Below are 23,441 nucleotides of genomic sequence, written 5' to 3' on the forward strand. Positions count from 1 at the left end.
GATTAGCCAAATCTACAGAGCTTTTCAGTTTTTACTAATGGAAATGCATCTTTTAGAGCATCATGTTCTGTTGGATTCATCATTCAATGACCACGGTAAATATCAAACCACCATCGTGCATTTTCTGAACATGAAAACTGCTTCTGCAAGAGAAAAACACATGAAGAGGTGCTGCTTTTCATCCTTGTATTTTAGATTGTGTGCAATCCAAAGGAGTCAGCCTGTCACGCTAACTATTCCATTCAAGATAAACGGCTAGAGAAAAAGGGCCGGTCTGACAACAATAGGTTAACAATCACTTTACGTGATCCATTTTACAGGAGCTACACCTGGCCTGGTGCTACATCAAAGTGTCCATAGTCATTTTAATACATTCCCCCAGCCCATTTAAATTAGAGGCACTGTATAGAGATGAATGGAATCTATTAAGGCACTAAGGACTAATACATCACACTGCTGATAAGCTTTTCTCAGGAGCATCCTCTTAAAGAAAAGGGGAGGAAGCACATGGCGGCTCACACACGTGCACACACACACACACACACACACACACAGTGACTGAAACATGGCTAAAATGTCTTCCTGTTTCACTGATACCCAGGAGGCCAGCAAAAAAAAAAAAACCTTTTAAAAACTACTAAAAGTGTCAGTAAGGAGAACATTCAGCATTCAGCATATACATGGGTTAGAAAGCACTAGAAATAAAACAAAACAAAAAGATTGAGACTTTTCTAACAATTCTTGGTACACTGGTATCTGCAAAAGCATTAGGGATTTTTTATTTTTTATTTAACTTTTTTTTTATTATTTAAACTATATATGCTATTGAAACTACTATGAAACACAAAATATAAAATTAAAAGTAGCTGTACAAGAAGGGCATTTCACTACGTTCTACAGCAAGACAAGTAAATAATATTCCTTTTTCTATTTTTTAAATCTGTGAAGTTAAGCATATCAAATCTGTTACAGATTACATTTTATATTAATTTATTATTATTATTATTATTATTATTATTATTATTATTATCATCATCTCCATCATTAAATGTATTTTCTTTTTTTGGTTTATTAGAGTTTATTGATATAAAAAACACATAAAAGGTTTAAAAACACTTTAAAAACACAATACTTTGACGAATGTTAGAATCTCCTTTTAATTTTTCTTACTTAAGATACAAAAATAAACAAAGCCCAGTTTTGTACTCTATTAGTGGGGATGGTTGTATATTATTAAAATGCTGCTGCTAATAAAGAAATCTTGTGCATGAATATTTAAATCACATAAAAAGGCTGTAATGGTTTCTAATGACAGATTTACTCGTGCCAAGATAAACGGCCTGACAAAATCATGTAAACACAACCTTAAAGCAAACATGGGCATTGGGTAGGAAAAGGGAATGACAGAGAGCAGCTTTGATGTGTGTGAATCTGTGATGTTTTCCAATGGGAAAACTGAAACATGTGTATTAGATTTACACCATCACACTGCTCTGATTGATGTCCTTCAGTGACAGCCGATGTGCTCCACACATGCTGTCTGCAACTGTCTTACCCACGCACACATAACTTCAGACAGCCCGTCACTGTGAACCTAAAAGTCGAAATGCCCTGTGGGCACAGCCAAGCACTGGAATTATTAAAAGAACATATGAACCAATGAAAAAATAAATAATGTACTGTCAGGCCAATCAATGCAAAGGAGCGAGCAAGAATGACGGCACGCACGGGACCAAAGCCTTAAAACACTCGTAATCTACATTCCTCCGTACATAAGCTTAAGCATTATAGCACCACGTGAGCCACTCTCTCAGCTGGTCTGTACTCATAAAAGAAAGAAACCGGGCAGCTGTGCTCATCAACCTCCTGCCCAGAAACAGCGCGAAGGAAAAGCAAACATGTGGAAATACTTGTTGCACTAAAATCAACAGAGACAGATGTTGAAACATTTGCTATCTCACTTCTGCCCTTTTCTTTGCACTTGAGCATCTGGCTTGAGGAGGAGAGACAGGGGGAGAGGTGAAAGTGCGATGAAAGAGGCAACGAGACGGAGATGACATCCAGCCTCCGAGATGGAACGAAAACATCACTCCCTCATTTTCAACACGACTGTGTTAGCAGTCAAATTAGCATTTTCTAAAGAAACTAACAGTGCTCGAAAGGCACCAGGAAATGAGTGTTAAAGTTTTAGGTTCTGTAAAAAGATTGTCTGCTCAAAAGAATAAACACTAAGTTACTATGCAGTGTCAAAGTAGCTGTAAGTGGTTATAAAGCTACAAGGAGGACAAATCACAATTCAGTATGCAAATAGAGGTAAGAAAGAATAACAGTCACAATTCATTATGCAAATATAACCGATGACATCATATTGTGAAAACAACATGCACTAATGATGAATAAAACCGATACTGTGCATTAAAGAAAAAAGAAACTATTTTGACTTCTTGTTGAATGTAATTATATATATATATATATATATATATATATATATATATATATATATATATATATATATACACACATACATATATATATATATAACTTCTGTTTGGAAATCTGGAAATCAAATTTGGAATCTGTGGGTGCAAACTATTCTAAATATTGAGAAAATTGCCTTTAAATTTGTCGAAATTAAGTTCTTGGTAATGCATATTACTAATCAAAAATTAGGTTTTGATATATTTATGGTAGGAAATTGACAAAATATCTTCATGGAACATGATCAATACTTAATATCTTTAGGGCTGGTAGTTATTATATATTGTTTACACTAGGTGATTTTGAAAATGCTGTGACGTAGTAAATGGTCAGTCATGACATTCGGTCAAATTGTATCAAGAACTGCCAGCGGGAAACCTCTGAAGACAGCAGTTTTTCCTCCTTTTCTCAGGATAAGCTCCATTAAGGCTGTCCCCTCCATCTATCTTTTGCTACACAGCCCAGTTGCTATGAGACCCCAATCAGTAGAAACCCAATTAAAGATACAAAGATGATTTTGGACCCGGCTAGCTAAAATGGTCTTTCCGATACTGCCTAAATATTGCAGCTGATGAGGATAAAATATCCCTGTTGTCATCTATCCTCCCCCCAGTCTCGCTCTCACTGTCTCTGTCTGTTTGACCTCTTAAGTGACCTCTACTGTAAAATACAGCATTTAGCACTTTAAGTGGCTTCACGTCACGTAGTGAGCTAATTGCTCGACTTCAGTTGTTGAAAATCGCATTTTCCTTAATGAAGCTGACCGCAATGGAAGCGCTTCTTTATTTGGCCCTTCATTTTGAACACAGAATAGTGTGAAACACACACACACACAAGCAAATAGGAGAGTTTAATGATAAGAAAGACTGGGAGGCGACTCTCGTGTGGCGATAAATACTCCGCCATTTCAGCCGTCCTGGCGACAAAAGCGAACGCTCTCCATGAGACTTACATGCAAACACACAAGCAATAAGACAATTATTTAGGGCTTTGATAATTACGTGTCAAAGGCAGTGCAAGTCACCAGATAATTAGGTGAGAACTGAATGGTAATCCACAATGGCGTCCCTGGAGGCAGGGGAGAAAAAACACTCAACACATTCCCAGAAGAATGAGGGAGGAATAAAGTAGCAAAGAGATAAATAAATAACATGCGCTTTTAAAAAGGAACGTGCTTACCAACAAATAGGACCATGAAAAAAGCGGCAATTACCATGGTGAGGGAAGACTTTGCATGCACATACTCACGTGCACGTGCGTGCGAATCCAGATGTGGGCTGATTCAGGAAGCCATGCTGTTAGCATCGGTGCTGAGTCCAGACTAATGCATCCAAACTGCTGCCATAATCTGGACATCCCACTGCGTGGTAAAATGAAGCTTAAATATTTGATTGATTAACTGTCCAATTACGACCAGTGAGCGAGGGCCAACACTGCGTAGAGCTACATACATGCACATCCACATAACAGCAGTACGTCTTGGCAAATGTATTCACTGGCCCTAAAAAGGATTTGGACCATAAAGTAAGCTACACTTAAAAACGCACCAATGTCAAAGAATCTATGAATCTTGTATGATTATATCATTATTTGATATCAATGTTTTACACATTTTAGACATGCAACAATAAGTAAACAAATGCATTTCTGAGAGCTCTCAAACAAGAATCGATCTAAACCATGCCTTCCCCTGTCATCATGTGTTCATATCAGAAGAAATTAAATAAATAAATAAATAAATATTAAATGATCTAAATATCCTCTGAATATGTAACACTAATTACTTTAATCACACACAAAGTATAGTTTTAGACTTAACTTCAAGCTATATATAATGATCATGTATAATTCAATTAAAATGTAATTTATTACCACTGACAGTTACATCAAGCAAAAGGAATACGAAATATAACATGTAACAAGAGAAAATTACATGCACAGCTATACAACAATAATTCAGTTTACACATCTAAATTCTTCTTCTTGAATCAATAAAGGGCAGATGTCATATTCAGCTACTAGATCCCACTTTACACAGTGCTTATAACCTACTAGTGCAGCTATGTCTTGCCTTGCAAACTATTTTGAGTCAGTAGTTATTAGTGGTTACTTAGCCTTAGTATTTACTAGTAGTTATTAGTGCAAATGTATTTCATAATTTTCGCAAACTCCAGTTCAACACAAAACCACTGCACATAATCCACAACATGTTTTACAACCCAAAAGTGTCTTATACATTCAATGTAAGTTTGAACAATATATCAGTCACATTTAACGTTTCTTTAAAATACATGTTCTTTAGCTTGATAGTTCAGCGGTGTCACGATAAACTTAATCTGTGTCCTTTGCTAGTACTGTGCTGACCCCACCAAGACATCTAACCTCTGGAGCAAAGACAGGCTCCAAAAGAGGTGGAAAGTTCTGGCCTTTCTTCACTCTCCAGGTCCAAGAGGGCACAGGCCAGCCCTCATTCCTCTGGCCCACGCTCGGGCTGAGAAAACAGCGGCAGCTGCCCCTGGAGCTCCGACACCCTGCACAGGAAGAGACAACACTCGCGCCTTCCCCTGCTTTGAAGCCTGGGCCCCAGCGCCTGCCCGTCTTTTGTTTTTGGGGCAGGAAGGAAACCCTAAGCACCAGGACACTATGAGGCCCTGGGGAGGCAGCGTGTGCGTCGGTTTTGATATATCTAACCCCTGTGAGCTTCCAGCCAAGAGTATATTCCTAGGTACGTGTGCATTTATAGGCGCCACAGTGGCCAGTTTTTGATTTATGGATGCTAGTGAGTGGACAGCGAGTGGCGATAACTTCCCCTTCTACTTCCCGTCGCTGAGTGGAACGCCACGTGCAAAGGATGACATCGACCAGTATGTTGTCCCGGAAAGGTTGGGACAGAATGGGGTATCAGTGGACCCTTGTGAGCGGAGATGGGGCAAGCAGGCGACGCTACATGGACAGACACACACACATACACACGTCAGCAAAGGCGGGCGAGGAAAAGGAAGCCGGGTAAATATTTACTGACACAGCACAAGCGGTGAGCGTTTGACACCTACTGGAAACAAAAGCGAGAGGATAAGGAGCGGCATGCCAGGAAAGGCAGCGGTGCTGTGTCGAGCTTGCACTCATGGAAAACAAGAGGAAAGAGGGAAACACGGGGGCAAGATGAGTGAAAGAGCAAGTGAAGGGAGCACAGGGGGTGGGGTGCGCTTGGGCATCAGTCACTGTCGAATAACGGCCACACACAGGCGACTCCTGAAGCTTGCAGCTCTTTGAGGCCTCACTGATGGTTTATGCTTCAATTACCAAAATATACCATCACACTATACCGAGTTTTCTGACAGTACCATGGCATTACCATAAGATACCATTACTGCACTACAGTACTGATATAAAATCTATTGTTAAATATTTATTTGTCAGATATGGTAGGCTTTCTAGATGCAACAAATAGCTGTAAATGAACTCAAGTAATGGACTTTAACTAGCCTCTGGACGCCTTGAGGCAAGTTAGAAGATATGCCGATATACTTCAACTTCAAATACCTAACACGCTGAAAACATATTGATAGTGAAATAAACACGCAGATAGTGTACTAGCAGTGTGTGTGTCTGTGTGCGTATTATGTGCTCATCAGAGAAAGAGGGGCCCCGGAGCAGCTGTGCCTGGCACAGGGCCCATGAGGAGAGATCTCGGTTTGGATGATAAAAGGCTGATGGGGCCCCTCATTTCGGACCCGTTCTGCATTGATCCTGCAATGCCTTGAACCCTGGAGAGAGAGCAGAGTCTGAACACTGTACCGACAAGTGTGGGAGTGCGCATCATCACGGCAAACTCTTCTTTTGTGTCTTCACTCTTTGTTTGTATTTTCACATATAGTGCAGCTCATTCAGCCGGCTACAACTGTTGGTGGGCAGTTGTTGATTTTACATAGTTTTCAATTGGTCAGATGCCACCGATTCAACTGATCTCTTATTTCAATGTCAATTACATTAGCAAGTTTCCCACACATACTAATTCAATTTCCCATATTGTCTCCATATTGTCATGAAAAAGTTATTGAAATTAAAGTATATCATTAGTGACAAATTGATCTTTGTAAAATGCAATGTCCGTTAAGATACAGTACATAGACATTGATGTATGGGACTGTATTTAAAAATATAGTAAAAACAGTAATATTGTATAATATCACTATTATAAGATAACCCTTTGCTATTTTAATGTATTTTAAAACTTACAAATGTATTTCTGTGATGGGAAAGCTGAATTTTCAACTGCTATTACTACAGTTTTAAATGTTACATTTTCCTTCAGAAAAGATTTTTATATGCTAATTTGGTGCTCAAGAAATATATCCTATAATTATCAATGTTTAAAATTGAATGAATGCAGTTAATTCCTGTGAAATACAAATCTTTTGTAACATTATAAATGTATATGCTGTAACATGTATTGTCAAAAGCTCATTATTAAATGTGTTCTTGCTGAATAAAAATATATTTTTTCTTTTCAATAAAAAAAAAACCCAAACTGAATGGTTTATATATATATATATATACAGTATAATGCAATTGACACTTAAATTGCACAACTATTCAACAATTTTATGATTATATGACATTTTCCAAATTGTCCTTGACTGTAGGAACCTTGAAGTATTGCCTTAATGAAAGATATTGAATATTATTAGGAATCATTCATCTTTATTATTATATACTATCTTTATATTTATATTAGTTATGAATTCAGAGGAATCAATTCAAACTCTATATTTGAAGTCATTACATTATTCCTTAGCGCTTCTAAACACACCTAAAATATAAGTGCCTAACATTATTTTTGTGGAACGCAGATGTCTCACAAAGAGATGAAATCCCGATGGCTAATTAAAGTCTTGTGTTAATTAGGGGAGATTTTACTTAAAAAGAATAGTACTAGGTGCGATCACAGCAACATCTTCATCACCTCTGAAACTGTCGAAGCCGGCATGGATATTGCTCTCGCACTTAAATGAGGGAATGGTATATTTCAGAGTGTGTATCAACAGGGCAAAATTCAACTATGTGTCTCCCTCAGCCTTTCGGCAGTGCCATAAAATAGAAAGCTAACCTCAATATTTCCCCTCTCTGTGCTGGGACTTGCTGGCCCATTAAATTCTCCTTCCCATGTGTCATCCTGCACATTTCCACCATGAAATTTTTGTATAATTAAACTTTCTTAATGATTTATAAGCTATAATAATAGCCGTAAGTATTTCTGAGCAGGTTAAACTGACAACCTGCAAGTGCACATGTGGGGCTGACCCTGTTTTAACAGAGTTTTGGATCATTGACTCTCCCGGCTGGAAGAATGAGGGATGGAGAGGGATGGAGTGAAGAGGGAGACGCGGCTCTGTCATAACTCAGACGCCCACTGACACGTACAGGCTGGGCCTCGTCAGCCAGGGGAGGTGAGGGCCGGTTCAGGCAGACGGCGGGAGAGACAGGGGTCAGGCTGCCCGAGGTGTTTACAGGAAAGCCCAACTCTCCGTCAGTGCGCCGAGACAAACTAGCAGAGCAGAGTGCACGTCTGACAGAAATACAGCTGCGGAGAGTACACACGATGATAAAAGTACCATTATTTGGATGAATGTTAAGTACACACTGCTTCACAACGAATATGACATCCTTATAGGGTCACTCTGGAGAGAATATCAATAAAAGCTGCTCATGCCCAGAAATTAATCCTGAATATTAAACACAGTGACCGGGAAATAGCACAAGATCCTAAAACTTAAAAGTCAGATATTTACCGTCTAAATACATGCATATTTACATGTTATGTCTGCTTTAGGCCACGACCAGACATAACACTAACAAAAACATAAAAGCAAGTAAAGTAATGCAACAAAAATGTTTTATTAACAATGAAAAAGGTGTGTACTTTGGCCACTCGAGAAGAAAAGAAAATACTAAGCCTCTTTGAAACCTCGAGGGAGTTTCCTCGCTTGTTTCAGAGTGTACCGGGAGGTCAGGTGTGTGTATGCTACAACTGTGTATTGTCTGTATATGATTCTAAGTATGTGGGTGTGTACGAAAGAAGCTCTCGCTAATGTGTGTGTGTGTGTGTGTGTGAGAGAGAGAGAGAGAGTGCATGTACGCTTTCAAACGTCAGTGTCAGGCCAAACCTCCTTATTTTCTTCATTGAGACAAGCTGCAGGGCTTTTTCAGATGGGCTCTCAGAAGAGACGTTTTGTTTAAACTTTCTGAGGCACTCACCCCATCCTTTCAGTCACAACTCCAAGTTGGAGGAGAAAAAAAGAGGGACCAATGGCTAATGAACATGATGAAACCGCTCTCCTATCACCTATCTGTTTCTAAAGCTCTGTCGAGCCTGCCGAAGGGAAAGAACTTCTGAACTCCCCAAAAATGAGCCTCTGATACCCCTGTTCTCAAAGGCAGTCCAGCACCAGACGGCCAAAATTAATGGAAATATATAACAATCTGAAATTAACTTCCCATAGCCACCAGCTACGTTTTAACCAGGAGTTGAGGAGGAGAGAGGGTGAGTATGTGAGAGAGACTGGAGAGGGAAAAAAAACCTATTACGGCTTCACAACCTCATCACACACACTTATAGACACACATAGACACATATAGACACACACACATGCACACACAGCCTTAAAAAAAGGAAGGAAAAAATACTTTGTCCTACAAAATTATAAAATTTCTATTAAACAGAATTTCAGCTAATATTTCAGCTAATTCAATTATTCTTTATTTGCTAATAATCTGAGTGTCCAAACTGTATTCATTATTTTATTTATTTGAATCTTGATTTGAAAACGATTTGAGAAATAAAAATAGTCAAGTAAAAAATTACTTTAACAGAGTGTCATTTATCTTAGAAGTAACAAGAATCTAAATTTCCTTAAAATACTTTTAAAAAGAACACAGTAATGATGTTTTAATTGATACAAATAACACACATATCACAAAACCAACTGCAGTAATTAGCATTCAACCAAATAAAAAGTAGCATTGTCGTACAATCCGTTTATTGATGGTTGTCAGTTCGATGCTTATTAGTATACTTAGTAGTATACTTTCTGATTAGCACAATATCTATTATTATGGCCCATTACTAGGGATGTTATTACAGAGAAAGCCCATGTCACTCAAGCACAAAGGGACAAAGTCTGGATTTCGCTAGGATAGGGATTCAACGTACTAAATAGACCAAGAATGACCTTTCCCCCTACTACACCACTTACTGCAGAATTATCTTTTTAACTATTTAACTGCTGTCAGCGATTTGTCAGAGTGTGGTAATTACCAACCACAGCTGAGGAAATTCAAGAAAAAAAAAAACACAACATTTTATTTATTTAGTTTGAAACCACGGAAGACATTTATGTGCTGATAAAGGTAAGTCCGAATGCAGTGATTATCTTGTCATTTGTGAATTTTCCTTCCGTGGTTATAATAGTGAGAAGCTAGTTTCTGCCGTTTCCTTTGTTCTTTGTCATGTTTGACACCTCTGGATGTGAAGAGCAATATTCATGGAGTTCGCAAACCGAAATGTGTCAATTATAGGAATCATAAAGTGTCTTTTATGTTGCTTTTAATTTTCTTCTTCGTTTTGGATGTTTGAACATTCAGAATTGTCACTCTAAAATGACTACTGTACATGCGTCTCGATTTCCAAGTCTTCGGAATTGCAATCCATCGTCTGAGGTGCTGACTAACACTCTTGAGTTAAATGTCATCGATGAGTCAAATTAACTTGCTAGGCTATTGTTAGTATGTGTACGTGTGTGGAGCACATGTGACCTGAATATGAGATGGCAGGTCAGTTCGAAGGCCTCCGAGATGGACAAAACCAAAGATACAGGTAGTAAAAAGTAGTATGGGCAAGGACTAGTGGTTAATCCTCAGGATCACATTAGTTCATTTTGTTTGGAGCAAAAAATTAGAGAGCAAGACAACGAAAAATCATGCTATGGGGTAAACTGTCCCACTCAACTGTGAATGCAGATTGGAAAAGCAAGTGAAAAAAAATCTCATTCTCCACACACACACACACACACACACACCTACACTGCTCTCATCCACTGTAGTCTATGCAAAAGCAGCTACAAAGGATAAGCAGTGCCCCCTAGTGTTTTTATCAATGTGAAATGAGTCCAAATCAAGAATGTGTCGCCTAAGAGAGAAAAAGTGACAGCGATTAGGGGTAAATCGAGTTGAAACATCACAGTGGAAAAGCCTAAGGAGGATACGCTGGAGATGGGGCTAGAAAAGGGGGAGAGTATAAGGTAAGAGGTTAGGGAAAGGAGGATGGGGCAGCAGTGGAAGGGTATATAGAGGAATTCTGACATGTCAAGATAAGAAGTAGACTGTAATGATGCTTTTTTTGAAGGTGTGAGAGAGCAGGCCGAATAAAAGCAGACATCCGCCATAAGCCAAACACACAGTACAAGACAGAAGCTCCCTTTTATATATAAATCCAGAACGTAGCCAACACGCAGTGCGTGTCGACTGTTGCTAGTATGAAACAACAAAAACATCAAACTGCTGCCCACTTCGCTCGAAACAATGGAAGGCCTTTCTCCATGTTGACTCTCATGTGCGAGAATGTGAGAACAAACTGCAGTATGGGAGAATTATGAAATTGAAACTTCTAGCATCAATGACATGCTGATTCAATCATGTTGCTCATATTAATGTTCCACTCCACTGAGGGCCTACATCTCACGTACACTCTTCAAAATAAAAGTTCCAAAAGGGGGTTTTCACAGCGATGCCATAGAAGAACCAGTTTTGGTTCCCCAAAGAACCTATCAGTGGACGGTCCTTAAGAGAACATTTTTTTCTTAGTGTGAAGAAGATTTTAATAATCTAAAGAACCCTTTTCCACTGTAAAGAACATTTTGTGGAATGAAAAGTTTCCATGTATAGTAAAGGTTCTTTGTGGAACCATTGATGCCAATAAACAACCTTTACGAGTGTAAATGGAGCTTCCATCTCTATGACATCTCAGTCTGACTTCAGGTATGTGTGCGTTTGTGCAAGTGCGCACACTTTTATGACCAGTAAAAAAACCCACAGACATCCGCAGTGGGACATAGCCCCACACCACCGCCACAGTCATATGTCTTAAGATGACATCAAAAGAACACCACGAGCTGTTGATGCTCCTTTTTCCATCTCTCCACTATTTCACACAACCCACCATAATTCACAGCACATAAAACCTTAAAACGGCACATAAAACAGTTCATCTCTTTTCAGTGTTGGCTTCCCGGGCTTAAAAATTAAATATGTTTTACCGCAGGTACATAACTAAAATATAGAGTTAAAAAAAAAGGGTCTCGTAAAAGATTCAAACAGGATTTGACTACGTGCTCAGAACGGGAAAGCTTGCATCTCTCCCTGCAGGAGCACTGCGGAGGCGAGCAGACTTCCACAGTAGGTTCAGATCTATAGAATAATCAGCATCGCATAGAGATGTGTGATATTATGAATACCCAGAATGCGCTCTTATGACATGTGGAGAGAAAGACGGCGAGAAATCTGGCCTAAACTGTTTGACTCATTGAGCTCACCCTGCTATAAAACATGCTGACATTCAATCAGTTTAAAAACACATATGGAGGGAAAGGCAGAATGCTGAATGAGAGAGGGAGGAATGAGTAAGAAAAAGCATACTGAGAAGGTAAAACATCTGAAACTCATGGAGAAACCGATATCCAACATCCTCTGTAGGCCCAAGTTCAGTGACATTTGTAATGTGTGGTGGGTTACCTTTAAGGAGAGCACTTTTCAGCTGTTTTTTTTTTTCTTTCAAGCCTCTTGTTTTCCTAAATAGTTTTTATTTTATTTTATTTTTTTATGTTTATATCATCCTGGTCCAGTTTAAGCCTTTTCCTTAAAGAGAAAGAGCATACAAAAGTTAGATTTCTGTCATCATTTAATCACTCTCATGCCATTCCAAACCTGTGTGACTTTCTTCTTTGGAACAAAATACGATTTTTGTCCAGACAGCAGATGTCAATGGTAACCAAAACTGTTTGGTTTTCAACATTATTGTTTGTGTGCGTGTGTGTGTTTGTGTGTTCCACACAAAAAATTAAGTCATACAGGTTTGAAATGACGTGAGTAAGAATGTGTGAGAACACTAAGTAAATGATGACAGAATTTGAATTTATCCTGGTTGTTAATATTGCCATCAAAAACGTGTGCTGACCGGAACGATTCCAGCGAAATCTTGCACAATACAATAAATTCGCTATACATTGAAAATATATGTTGTTTCATGTACAATGTAAGAAAATTTTGGACCAATCAGACTTCACTATCCATCACAACTAAGCAACTGACAAAATTCTCTTCATAGCCGGTTCATAGCTTGTTGTGCTTGGCGATGACAAAAACTTTACACTAACTAAAATAGAATATAGACGTTACTGACTTCTCTGTTATTGCTTTATCATGTCACGCCTGTTTGACACAGTATAAGGCTTCCAATTATGAAGTGGAAACAAAGTACAAGTGGAAAAAACAAAGAACGTGTATGACAAAGAGAGAGAGAGAGAGAGAGAGAGAGAGAGAGAGAGAGTGGATGGAGAGAAAATGAGATGGTTGCCGTCCTCCTACAAGCCTTAGTCCCATGTGCAGACCTTGCCATAGGCTCAGAGGGAGAGAGATGGACGGAAGGAAAAACAAATAAAGGTGAAAGAGGGATTTGTTTGTTCCTGAGATCATGTGTGGCAGACGAAGCTTTTCAAAAGGAAATCAAGAGGAGGAAGAAGAGCGGTATGTTCAACTCCGTTAAAGAGTTAGTGAAGAGAACGTTTCTCTTTAAGACACACTTCATTGTTTATCTTTAATGCTCTCAATTACCTTTATCTCTCTTGAAATTATACATTTCATAAACATAACGAAACTTTTAAAAACTCTAAAACATACCGCCCAAATCTAAAAAGACTATCCTTCTTTTGAGTCAGTAAGGTCTACAGTCCTACTGATTTTTTTTTTTTTTTTTTAAGATTCTTATACTCACAAATGCTGCATTTATTTTATAAAAAAATAAATACAGTAAAAACAGTAATACTGTGAAATATTATCAATTTTAAATAAATTGATTTCTATTTTAGTACATTTTAAAATAAACTTTATGTGATAGCAAAACTACAATTTTACTATTATCAGTGTTTAAAAACAGCTCAAAAGAATACCATTTATTTGAAATAGAAACATTTTAAATGTGTACTGTTACTTTTTATTAATTTAATGCATCCTTGCAGAAAACAAATGTTAACTGCTTATAAACGTTATTGGTATAAACAACAAACTTAAGTTCTGTGACTAACTTCAAGTTTAGAGCCTTTTAATAGTAACGCATTAAAAAAAACAATAAACAGTAAAAGAGAACAATCTGAACAGATTCAGTGATCAAGTAAACTGTAACCAATATGGTCTATGATTCCTTCCTTACTCCCGTGTTGGATTCAGACTGATTCTTCTTTTAACTCACTATATTATTATTCTTTGTCCAGTTGTTTTCTCTCATCAAAAAAAAAAAAAAAATCTATTCTGAAAATCTAAAATACATACATTTGTTTCCGTGTTACTCCTGATTCAGCATCACTGCTTACTACAGTAAATAGTAGAGAATCACTGTTTCATAAGATGAAAAATTTTCAGAAAAATAAAATTCAACAGTTTTTACTGCAAAACTACGTTTACTAACATTATAAGTAGACCAAAGGGACAGTGAATGAATGCATGAGTGAATGAGTTCTATCTATAAAATATATGTGTGTGCTGCAACTTTAAACCAGGTTCAATACCCATCCTGAACCGAGACATGAATACACATCACATGACCCTTCCCTCACTATTGGTAGCCCTCAGCACAGCAACTATTAAGATATTGGTGGCAAAGTTTCTTCCTCTTCTCTCTCCCACACGCCTTCCTCCTGCAGGTTGGGGAGGAAGCGTTTGAGGTGAACTCTGCATAGCACTATCTCAGGGAAAAAAAAACACAAAGTGATCAATGTGGGGAGGGGATGCGAGGTTCCCTAGGACAAGCCAATCAATGCATGAGAGGAACCTTGCCCAGGGCCCTTATGCAAATGGAGGCACGTCCGGTAACCCCGGGAGCCGACATGTGCGTCAGATCAATGGGGCACTGCATTAAAAACCTTACAGCTATATCAGATGCCTGCCCACTAAATATGTAATGATGAACCCCTTAAGATTCAACTGTGAACTCTTTAACTAACGGCAGAGGCACATGTTTGAAAGCAAAAAGCTCGATCTGTACATTGAGATAGATGTACTGGATTCAATCGGACACTTTGATTACTGTCGTTGGCTGTGGACAGCATACACGCACTGGTATATTTAGACTTGGAAATTAGGTTGAAGTATTCAAAATGGTACCGTAACACAGATGCTAAACACAACAGAATGCTAAAACAACTATATAAAGGCTATTCTACATTAACATGGGACGAAATGAAGTGTCAAACAGACGTCTGAAATATGTCTGTCAAACCATGACAGGGCTCATCACGGATGTTCAATGGCTTATTGTAATACATAATTGCATATTCTATTAGGCGGTACTCATAGTGATATACATTCACATGCAAATGATTTCGTCCAGATGAACCACACAGAAGATGACAGACAATAAGCAGGCATAACAAACACGTCTATGTCAGCGCAGACGCATAAACACTGGCGCGCACGCCGCAATCTCGGAGTTACACATCAAATCAAAGTCTCGTCTCACTTCAAAGTGTATTCTGGACACACAGACGCACACATTCCTCGAGCGTGTCTTATCGTCGGTGTGAAGATAGGCCACTCCACAAAAGGCGTTTGCTGATTTTTAGTTTATTTATAGAAATAGTGGAGCGGGGTGATTTCTCTTATCGTGCGCTTGTTTCGGCGTGAATTTCCCTCCATCCATGTTTATGCGCTAAACTCTCAGAGCCTGTTAACAAGCAGTGGCTAATTAAGCTTGTGACAGAGAAAAGATGAAGTGGGGGAGGAAAATATGAGAGAGGGAGAGGGAGGGAGGGAGGGAGAGAGGGAGGGAGAGAGACAGACGGAGAGAGTGTCTGAGTTAAATGCATAAGGTTGACCTCACAGAACTGCGGCGGCGCAGGGATCCACAACATTACTAAAGTTGAAAATAAAACCGTTTTAAAATGCAACAGAAATAAGTAGATTAATCCACAGCACAATACGCGGCAATACAAAAAAAAAGAGCCATAATAGACACAAATAACAGACAAAACAATATAGTTTAGACAACACAGCAGACATACAACATAAAACAATGAGAATAAGCCACAACATTGCAGAATTATGCTACAGAGACTCAAATAATAGACTGTATACACAAAGCAAATTTAGACCACAACAAAACAGAATTAAGACACAACACACTGGCAAACTTAAATCAAAGAACAACACACAGAAGTGACAATAACAAATGTGATTGTGCTAAATACAAAAGAGTGACACCATAACACAATTGTCAAATGACACAACATGAATAAACTCCATTGATGTGCATTTTCTGTGGATTTGACATGAATTCCTGAAATATTGAAGTAGCTGTGTGTGAAAAAAATTGTTCATAAGACAGAAGATCTTGCCTGGAGATCTGTTCGTCTTTGTAATATTTAACAAATAGTGTGTCTATACTGTCTTTATATAGTCAATAAAACACAGCTACTATTTTCAAGGTGCCATATGCCTAATATAATGTTCTCTTGAGGTGGATCTGTAATGAACAGACATACTCATAAAAATGTCTAACGACATTTACTGAGCAGCGTCAAAACTCATTTAACCCAAAACAGCTGACACACACTTCTTCATGATAAACACAAACACCCACACTTAAGATTCACATAACTACGACTTGACTGTACAAATAAGCAACTTTGCATGAACAGTGCAAAATAATCACACAGTGATTGTAATGTTCTATTAAATACATGTTCTACATTAAACTGCTAATATTATTACTATTATTTACATTATTACGAATAATATAGTCTTAAGCATATTATAAACTAGTTTTTAGTCAGCAACAAAAGTATTGTTTCTAAAAATTTATAGAAGAAAACCAACTCAAAGTAAGTAAATTGTTCCACATTTATGTACCGTTCTGCAGTATTTATATCCAAAAGTAGTATGAAACAGATCTGCTGTGTATGTAGACAGTGAGATGGAAAGCTAATTATTCTTAGCACACACAGAACTCCACCCCCTCTGTGACCCTGTTTCAGCGTAACACACCTGGACGGCAAATTGATATCAATTAAAAGCCGCATGCAGACGGGCTTCCATTCTCCAACAACAATCTGTGCATGCTAGATTGCTCGTCATCTTCGAAAAACAAACAGAAATTAATGACAAAATGAGCCGGAAACACATAAATAAGCCACTGTCGAGCTGTAGTCAAAGCTCTCTCTCTGGTGAATCCCTCCCAACAGAAGTCCAGGAGGGAAAAATTGGGTTTGAAGCGGCTTGTCATAAATCAAATAAATTAATAAATAAATAAATAACAGAAAATGGCTCAAACAGGCAGATAAAGAAAACAATGCCTGGGAGGAGGTAAAAAGGAAAAAGGCAATCCACAGTAGGGGAAATCTTTTACAATGTTGATTGTCAGGATCTCTTTTCAAGCTACAGAAACGATCCAAACACAAGGTCTGGGATGACTGTCTGCTGTTAATCAGGGGAATTTTCCAAAAATGCTGAGGTCCAAAGAAGGTCAGGACTTGAACCCAGGTCACCATCTCACCCGGTCAGACCTGATCATCAGCGCTCAAACAAATATCAACAAGTCTGAGCTTCAAGCGATGGCAAGTGTTGTCAGTCAGTTTACAGAAAAACTCTAGGACTAGTCAATATAATCATATTCATCACAATTAAATAATTGAATCCATCTGCATGTATGGATAACATACTTAAACTTGCATTTTTTCTGAAAGAAATTAATACTTGTACTTAGCAAGGATCATTGATTCAAAGCATTGATTAAAAGTGACAGTGAAGCCATTTATAATGTTACAAAGGATTTATGTTTTAATTATTCATCAAATAATCTTGAAAAAAAAAATCAGTTTACATAAAAATATTAAGCATCATGACTGTTTTCTAAATTATTAATAAGAAAGAAATCTCTGCTGTTGTGAATTTTTCATATTTCATATCAGTCCGCACGCAGCCAGTGAATTGGCAAGATATCAGACCTACTTTTCCAAGCAGAAGTTTTTACAATCAGCAGAGTTATGTTTAAGACTGTAATACACAGATTTTAAAACGCTAGGCATCATATATTTACTGACTAACTGGTCATCATTCACTAAACGACTGAGGATCATTCAATACCAGACTTTAAAGTCAATCTGATAACAACAAAATCACGCAGAAAGGAGCACCTTTTGCTAGGAGACATGAGACATTATGAAAACAATATGTGCTTTAAAATAGTCTGAAAATATCAAGCATGTTTGATATCCTCCGACTGGAAGGAATCAAAGTCTGTAATATATATATATATATAAACAGCATAACGGCTCAAGAAACTTGAACAAAATCTTGTATTCTGGAGATCAGTTGACCATAGTGCTACAGGCCAAGATTCATAATTCAGGTAAAGAAGAAAAGCCAAACCCTTGGTGTCTAGACTGCAGCACCTCAGAGTCAAGTGGTTTTCGAGAAACTGAGCTCTGATGCTTCTCCGTCAAGGACCAAAAATTATGTTTACAATATAAAAACCTTGAATACCTCATTACTTGTAAATTGCAATTGAAGGGTTTTATATCCTGATACACACACAAACACAGAGGTTTGAAGTTTTTACCTAAACCTGTGAGTGCACAACGACACCCAATGACACATACATTTGATCCATTTATTTCATCTAAGCTGTGGGCACCCACACACTGGTGCACTGGGAAGCAGATGTATGATTGCATAACTCATTACATAATGTGCCCCATCTTCTCCAATCCGGCTGCTCTTTTCTCTGGCAGAGAGTCAGGAAGGTTACGCGGAGCTGAGCTCTGCCCTGACGGCTGCTCCGACAGGCCTCCAGCTAGACTCATAGATGAAAGCAACTGCTGCAGCAATCAAACCAGATCAGATGGAGAAGGAGAAGGATATGGGACAGGTATGATCAGGGGAGATGAAGGGGATTGCATCACAACTGGATTTGCTTCAGGACCCAAATTTTACACTGGACATCAAGTGGCAAGTCAATATGGTACCACAGAATTAAACAGAAATGGCCTAAGGATTCTGAAGTCTACATTTTGCTATCCCATGATTGTAATGAGTCAACAGATTTGGGAAAAAAAGGAGGGGGTAAAACAGTTTTGGAAAGAGCATTCTTCTGCTGATGTGGATGAAACACCACATTTTATTAGCATGCCTATTTATTAAATGCACCACAACAATGCTACCAAATCTACATTGTGAAACAGACAGCCCAATCAGTGTAGTCTGATTACCGAACAAATGACTCTTAAGAGCCAGTTCTTTCTAGTGAATCAAACATACTGCACTAACTAGTGTTGTCCGATTCCCATGTAAACGATACTAATTGGTCTGCGGAATCAATCATGTGAAGTACAACTAATTTCGCAAGATTTCAAAACAAATTATTCAAATGAGTCAGATCTTAATGAATCAAACACACACCCGAACAAATGATTCTAATGAGTCAATTTTTTTAAGTCAAACGCACATTGCACAACTATATGATTCCTGAACAAATTATTGTAATGAGTCAAATCTTATAAATAAATCAAATGCATACTGCACAACTAGTGTAGTAATATTCTCGAGTAAATGAATGAGTCAAATCTTTTAAATAAGTCAAACACACAATTACTATAGTACGATTCCCAAACAAATGATTCTACATTAGTCAAATCTTTTTAATAAATTAAATGTACACTCCACAACTAGTGTAGTCCAATTTCCAAACATATAATTCTAAAGAGTCAGGTTTTTAATGAATCAAGCACGCTCAGGTTACAGCTTGTGAGACTTAAATCAGTTAAAATACTAACTGTTTATGATAACGTGGTTAAAGATACATAATACAAAGAACAACCAGAAATCTTTAAGCAACCAGAATGATTAAGAGGAATACGAACCAGAATAATTTAACTCTCTTTTTGATTTCCATTACTAATTATAGATCAATGAATACGAGTCCCAGGACAATGTCAACATGGTGAATGTAGTATATATCGTTGTGTGTTCATACTACACATTAATGGTTGATAAGTTCAAATTCAGTACATACTACGAAGCAACAGCAATTCAAACGTAGCCAAAAGAAGGAAAAACAGAGTGTCAGAGAGTGAAGAGAGAACAGAATTCATGGCACAGATATGACAAGAAACAGAGACCGTTGAATCAGGCACACAGAGATGGAGGAGTGAGTCCTGACAATAAGCTATCCAACCCTGACGCACCACTCTTACTTAAAGGCACACTTTGATGTCTCTATAATTACAATATACTGCCTTCGAAAAGAAATCAAATTTCAATGAAAAGAAAGAGAGGGAAAGAGAGGCAACATGCTGGAGACATTAATCGGCCTGTGTTTGATGTGCCTGATCAGAAACATGTTTGTTAGGAGTTAAAGGGAGCAGTAATTAAGCCACAGACGGCCTGTTTTCAGGCAATCTGCTTTAACCAGCCCTCTCATTAGATTGGGATACGGTCAATGAAATATACAGATGATTTGAGCTCTTGTTAGTCAGCATAAAATGTTAAAATACTCATTTTATTAAAGTTTCACTTGAGGAGTTACCAGTGCATTTACAAAACTATATATATATTTAAAAAATTGTACGGCAAACAGCTGAAATTATTAATACATTTTGACTTGAGATGTTATACAACATTATTCATGAGATCTATACAGATAATCTGTGTTTCATGACTAAATTCAATCCTCCAGCCATCCAATTCATCAGAATATACCTGCCAATCCATACCAAAGATTACCAAACCAATGAAAGGCATAAGCATGGTTTGCATATGATACTGTGTGTATAAGTGAGCATTCCGTCTATATGTCTGTGTGTGTGTGTGTGTGTGAAAAGGGGGAAAATACAGGAGAGCATCAGAGAAAGGTGGCTAAACAGATCTCTGGAGGAAGACCGCCATGCTTCCACCAGCGCGGGACTGTCACAGCCACAACACCACATAAATATTTAACAGTTATATTCAAATTACGAAACTCAGAGACTCCTGCCTCAGATAAAAACACATATTCCTGGAATTATCAGAGGAATGCTAAATCGTGGCCATCAGCTCCAGCCTCCCTTTTCTTACTTTAAAAGAAAAGTGGAACGGGTTCATGAAAAGTGTTCCCAGGTAGATGTAGGAGTGTGTGTGTGTGTGTGTGTGTGTAAGAAAGAAGAAAGCGTGTGTTTATGTTAGGTCAAAGGTTAGCCAGTGTGCTCCTGGAGAACTTGTCCTTACAATGCACACACCTAGACTAGAGATTAGGACAAGCTACCTGACCTTCGACCCCAGAGGTGATGTAACACACGGTACGTAGCTGAAAACCATTCACGAGGTTCAGGCAAAAGGTTAGTTCATCAAAAAAATGTGGTCATCATTTTCTCTTTGTGTCATTCGAAACAAGTATGACTGAATTTGTCCACGAAAAACAAAAGATAATGATCTTAATCTGTGGAATATAATGAGGCATTAGCTGCCAAGAACATTATGTTATCTAGTTTCCGAATAATTGCACAAATTTATTAATTTCAAAAAATGAGGAGCAGATTCTCTTTTTAGAGTGCATTAACCCCATTTAGACCAAATGAGAGACTATGACTTCTTTCTCTTTTCTCTCAGGGTCTGATGTTACGCAAACTTGTCTACATGCTTTAACAGAGCTGTAGCTCTCTTTGCAGTTTCTCATTCTTTCTTCATCCCTCCCTCCTGCTCAACAAAGTGGATAGTGCCTTAAGACAAGGATGAACTGGATTGTTTACAAAAGCAGCACTTTCTCAAAGAAACGAAGTATTATTTATTTTTAATCATTTTGCTCTCTCTTCTGCTGCTTTTCCCAACGGAGAAGACAACTGTGCGTGTGATGAGGGAGTGGAGGGGGAGGGCTTTTCATAATAATAACCTCTAACAAATACTCACCAAATTCACAAATGACAAGCCGCCATAGCTGTGCGCCACGATGAAGACGTTTTTTGCAAGTGATTTAGAGATGAAGTGGTCCCACACATAGAGTGTGTGATCCTCAGGAGTGCTGTTTTCCTGTAAAGAGAAAATGGGAATAACTGAAGTTAAAGGGGTCGCATAATGAGAAATACCAATATTTCCTTGGAATTTTAAAACAAGGGTTTTCAAGGTGGGGGGCTGCAAGGGAGTGAAATCAATAAATAAGTTAAAATAAAAAATAAAAGTTTATATATATATATATATATATATATATATATATATATATATATATATATATATATATATATATATATATATATATATATAAACATATATACACTCTATACGAACACTAGTTGTTCATACCATAAAAAAACAGCACCTTTCAAAATGAAAACCACTTCTCCAGAACTAATTAGCAAAAATGCATTACACAAACTCCTGAAGCTTTCTGACATGATCTGACTGATACATTAACACATGACCATACACATTTACACATCTATTTAGGGTTCAAAAATATCACTGTGAAATAATGAGGACCGATTCATTACATAATAATGGCTGTTCCCAGAGTGCTGTATCAAGGCACCTCAGTGGGAAGTCTGTGGGAAGGAAAAAGTGTGGCAAAAAACGCTTCACAACGAGAAGAGGTGACCGGACCCTGAGGAAGATTGTGGAGAAGGACCGATTCCAGACCTTGGGAGACCTGCGGAAGCAGTGGACTGAGTCTGGAGTAGAAACATCCAGAGCCACCGTGCACAGGCGTGTGCAGGAAATGGGCTACAGAGAAGCAGCACTGGACTGTTGCTCAGTGGTCCAAAGTACTTTTTTCGGATGAAAGCAAATTTTGCATGTCATTCGGAAATCAAGGTGCCAGAGTCTGGAGGAAGACTTGGGAGAAGGAAATGCCAAAATGCCTGAAGTCCAGTGTCAAGTACCCACAGTCAGTGATGGTCTGGGGTGCCATGTCAGCTGCTGGTGTTGGTCCACTGTGTTTTATCAAGGGCATGGTCAATGCAGCTAGCCATCAGGAGATTTTGGAGCACTTCATGCTTCCATCTGCTGAAAAGCTTTATGGAGATGAAGATTTCGTTTTTCAGCACGACCTGGCACCTGCTCACAGTGCCAAAACCACTAGTAAATGGTTTACTGACCATGGTATTACTGTGCTCAATTGGCCTGCCAACTCTCCTGACCTGAACCCCAAAGAGAATCTGTGGGATATTGTGAAGAGAAAGTTGAGAGACGCAAGACCCAACACTGTGGATGAGCTTAAGGCCACTATCGAAGCATCCTGGGCCTCCATAACACCTCAGCAGTGCCACAGGCTGATTGCCTCCATGCCACGCCGCATTGAAGCAGTCATTTCTACAAAAGGATTCCCGACCAAGTATTGAGTGCATAACTGAACATAATTATTTGAAGGTTGACTTTTTTTGTATTAAAAACACTTTTCTTTTATTGGTCGGATGAAATATGCTAATTTTTTGAGATAGGAATTTTGGGTTTTCATGAGCTGTATGCCAAAATCATCAGTATTAAAACAATAAAAGGCCTGAAATATTTCAGTTGGTGTGCAATGAATCTAAAATATATGAAAGTTTAATTTTTATCATTACATTATGGAAAACAATGAACTTTTATCACAATATGCTAATTTTTTTAGAAGGACCTGTATATATGAAAGTGAAAGTGACGTGACATTCAGCCAAGTATGGTGACCCATACTCAGA

At 38.2% G+C, this 23,441-nt stretch overlaps 1 protein-coding gene across 3 annotated transcripts in view; it reads right to left on the minus strand.

Moving 5' to 3' along the window:
* Window positions 1–23,441, minus strand: part of LOC113049291 (protein FAM172A) — a 160,178-nt gene that overhangs the window by 53,669 nt on the left and 83,068 nt on the right. For all 3 annotated transcript variants that reach the window (XM_026211504.1, XM_026211502.1, XM_026211503.1), the window contains exon 8: window positions 21,682–21,801. In XM_026211504.1, the coding sequence (XP_026067289.1) occupies window positions 21,682–21,801 (120 nt within the window). The remainder of the gene's footprint in view (window positions 1–21,681; window positions 21,802–23,441) is intronic.

The sequence above is a fragment of the Carassius auratus genome, chromosome 30 (genome assembly GCF_003368295.1).
Source record: "Carassius auratus strain Wakin chromosome 30, ASM336829v1, whole genome shotgun sequence".
NCBI lineage: Eukaryota > Metazoa > Chordata > Actinopteri > Cypriniformes > Cyprinidae > Carassius > Carassius auratus.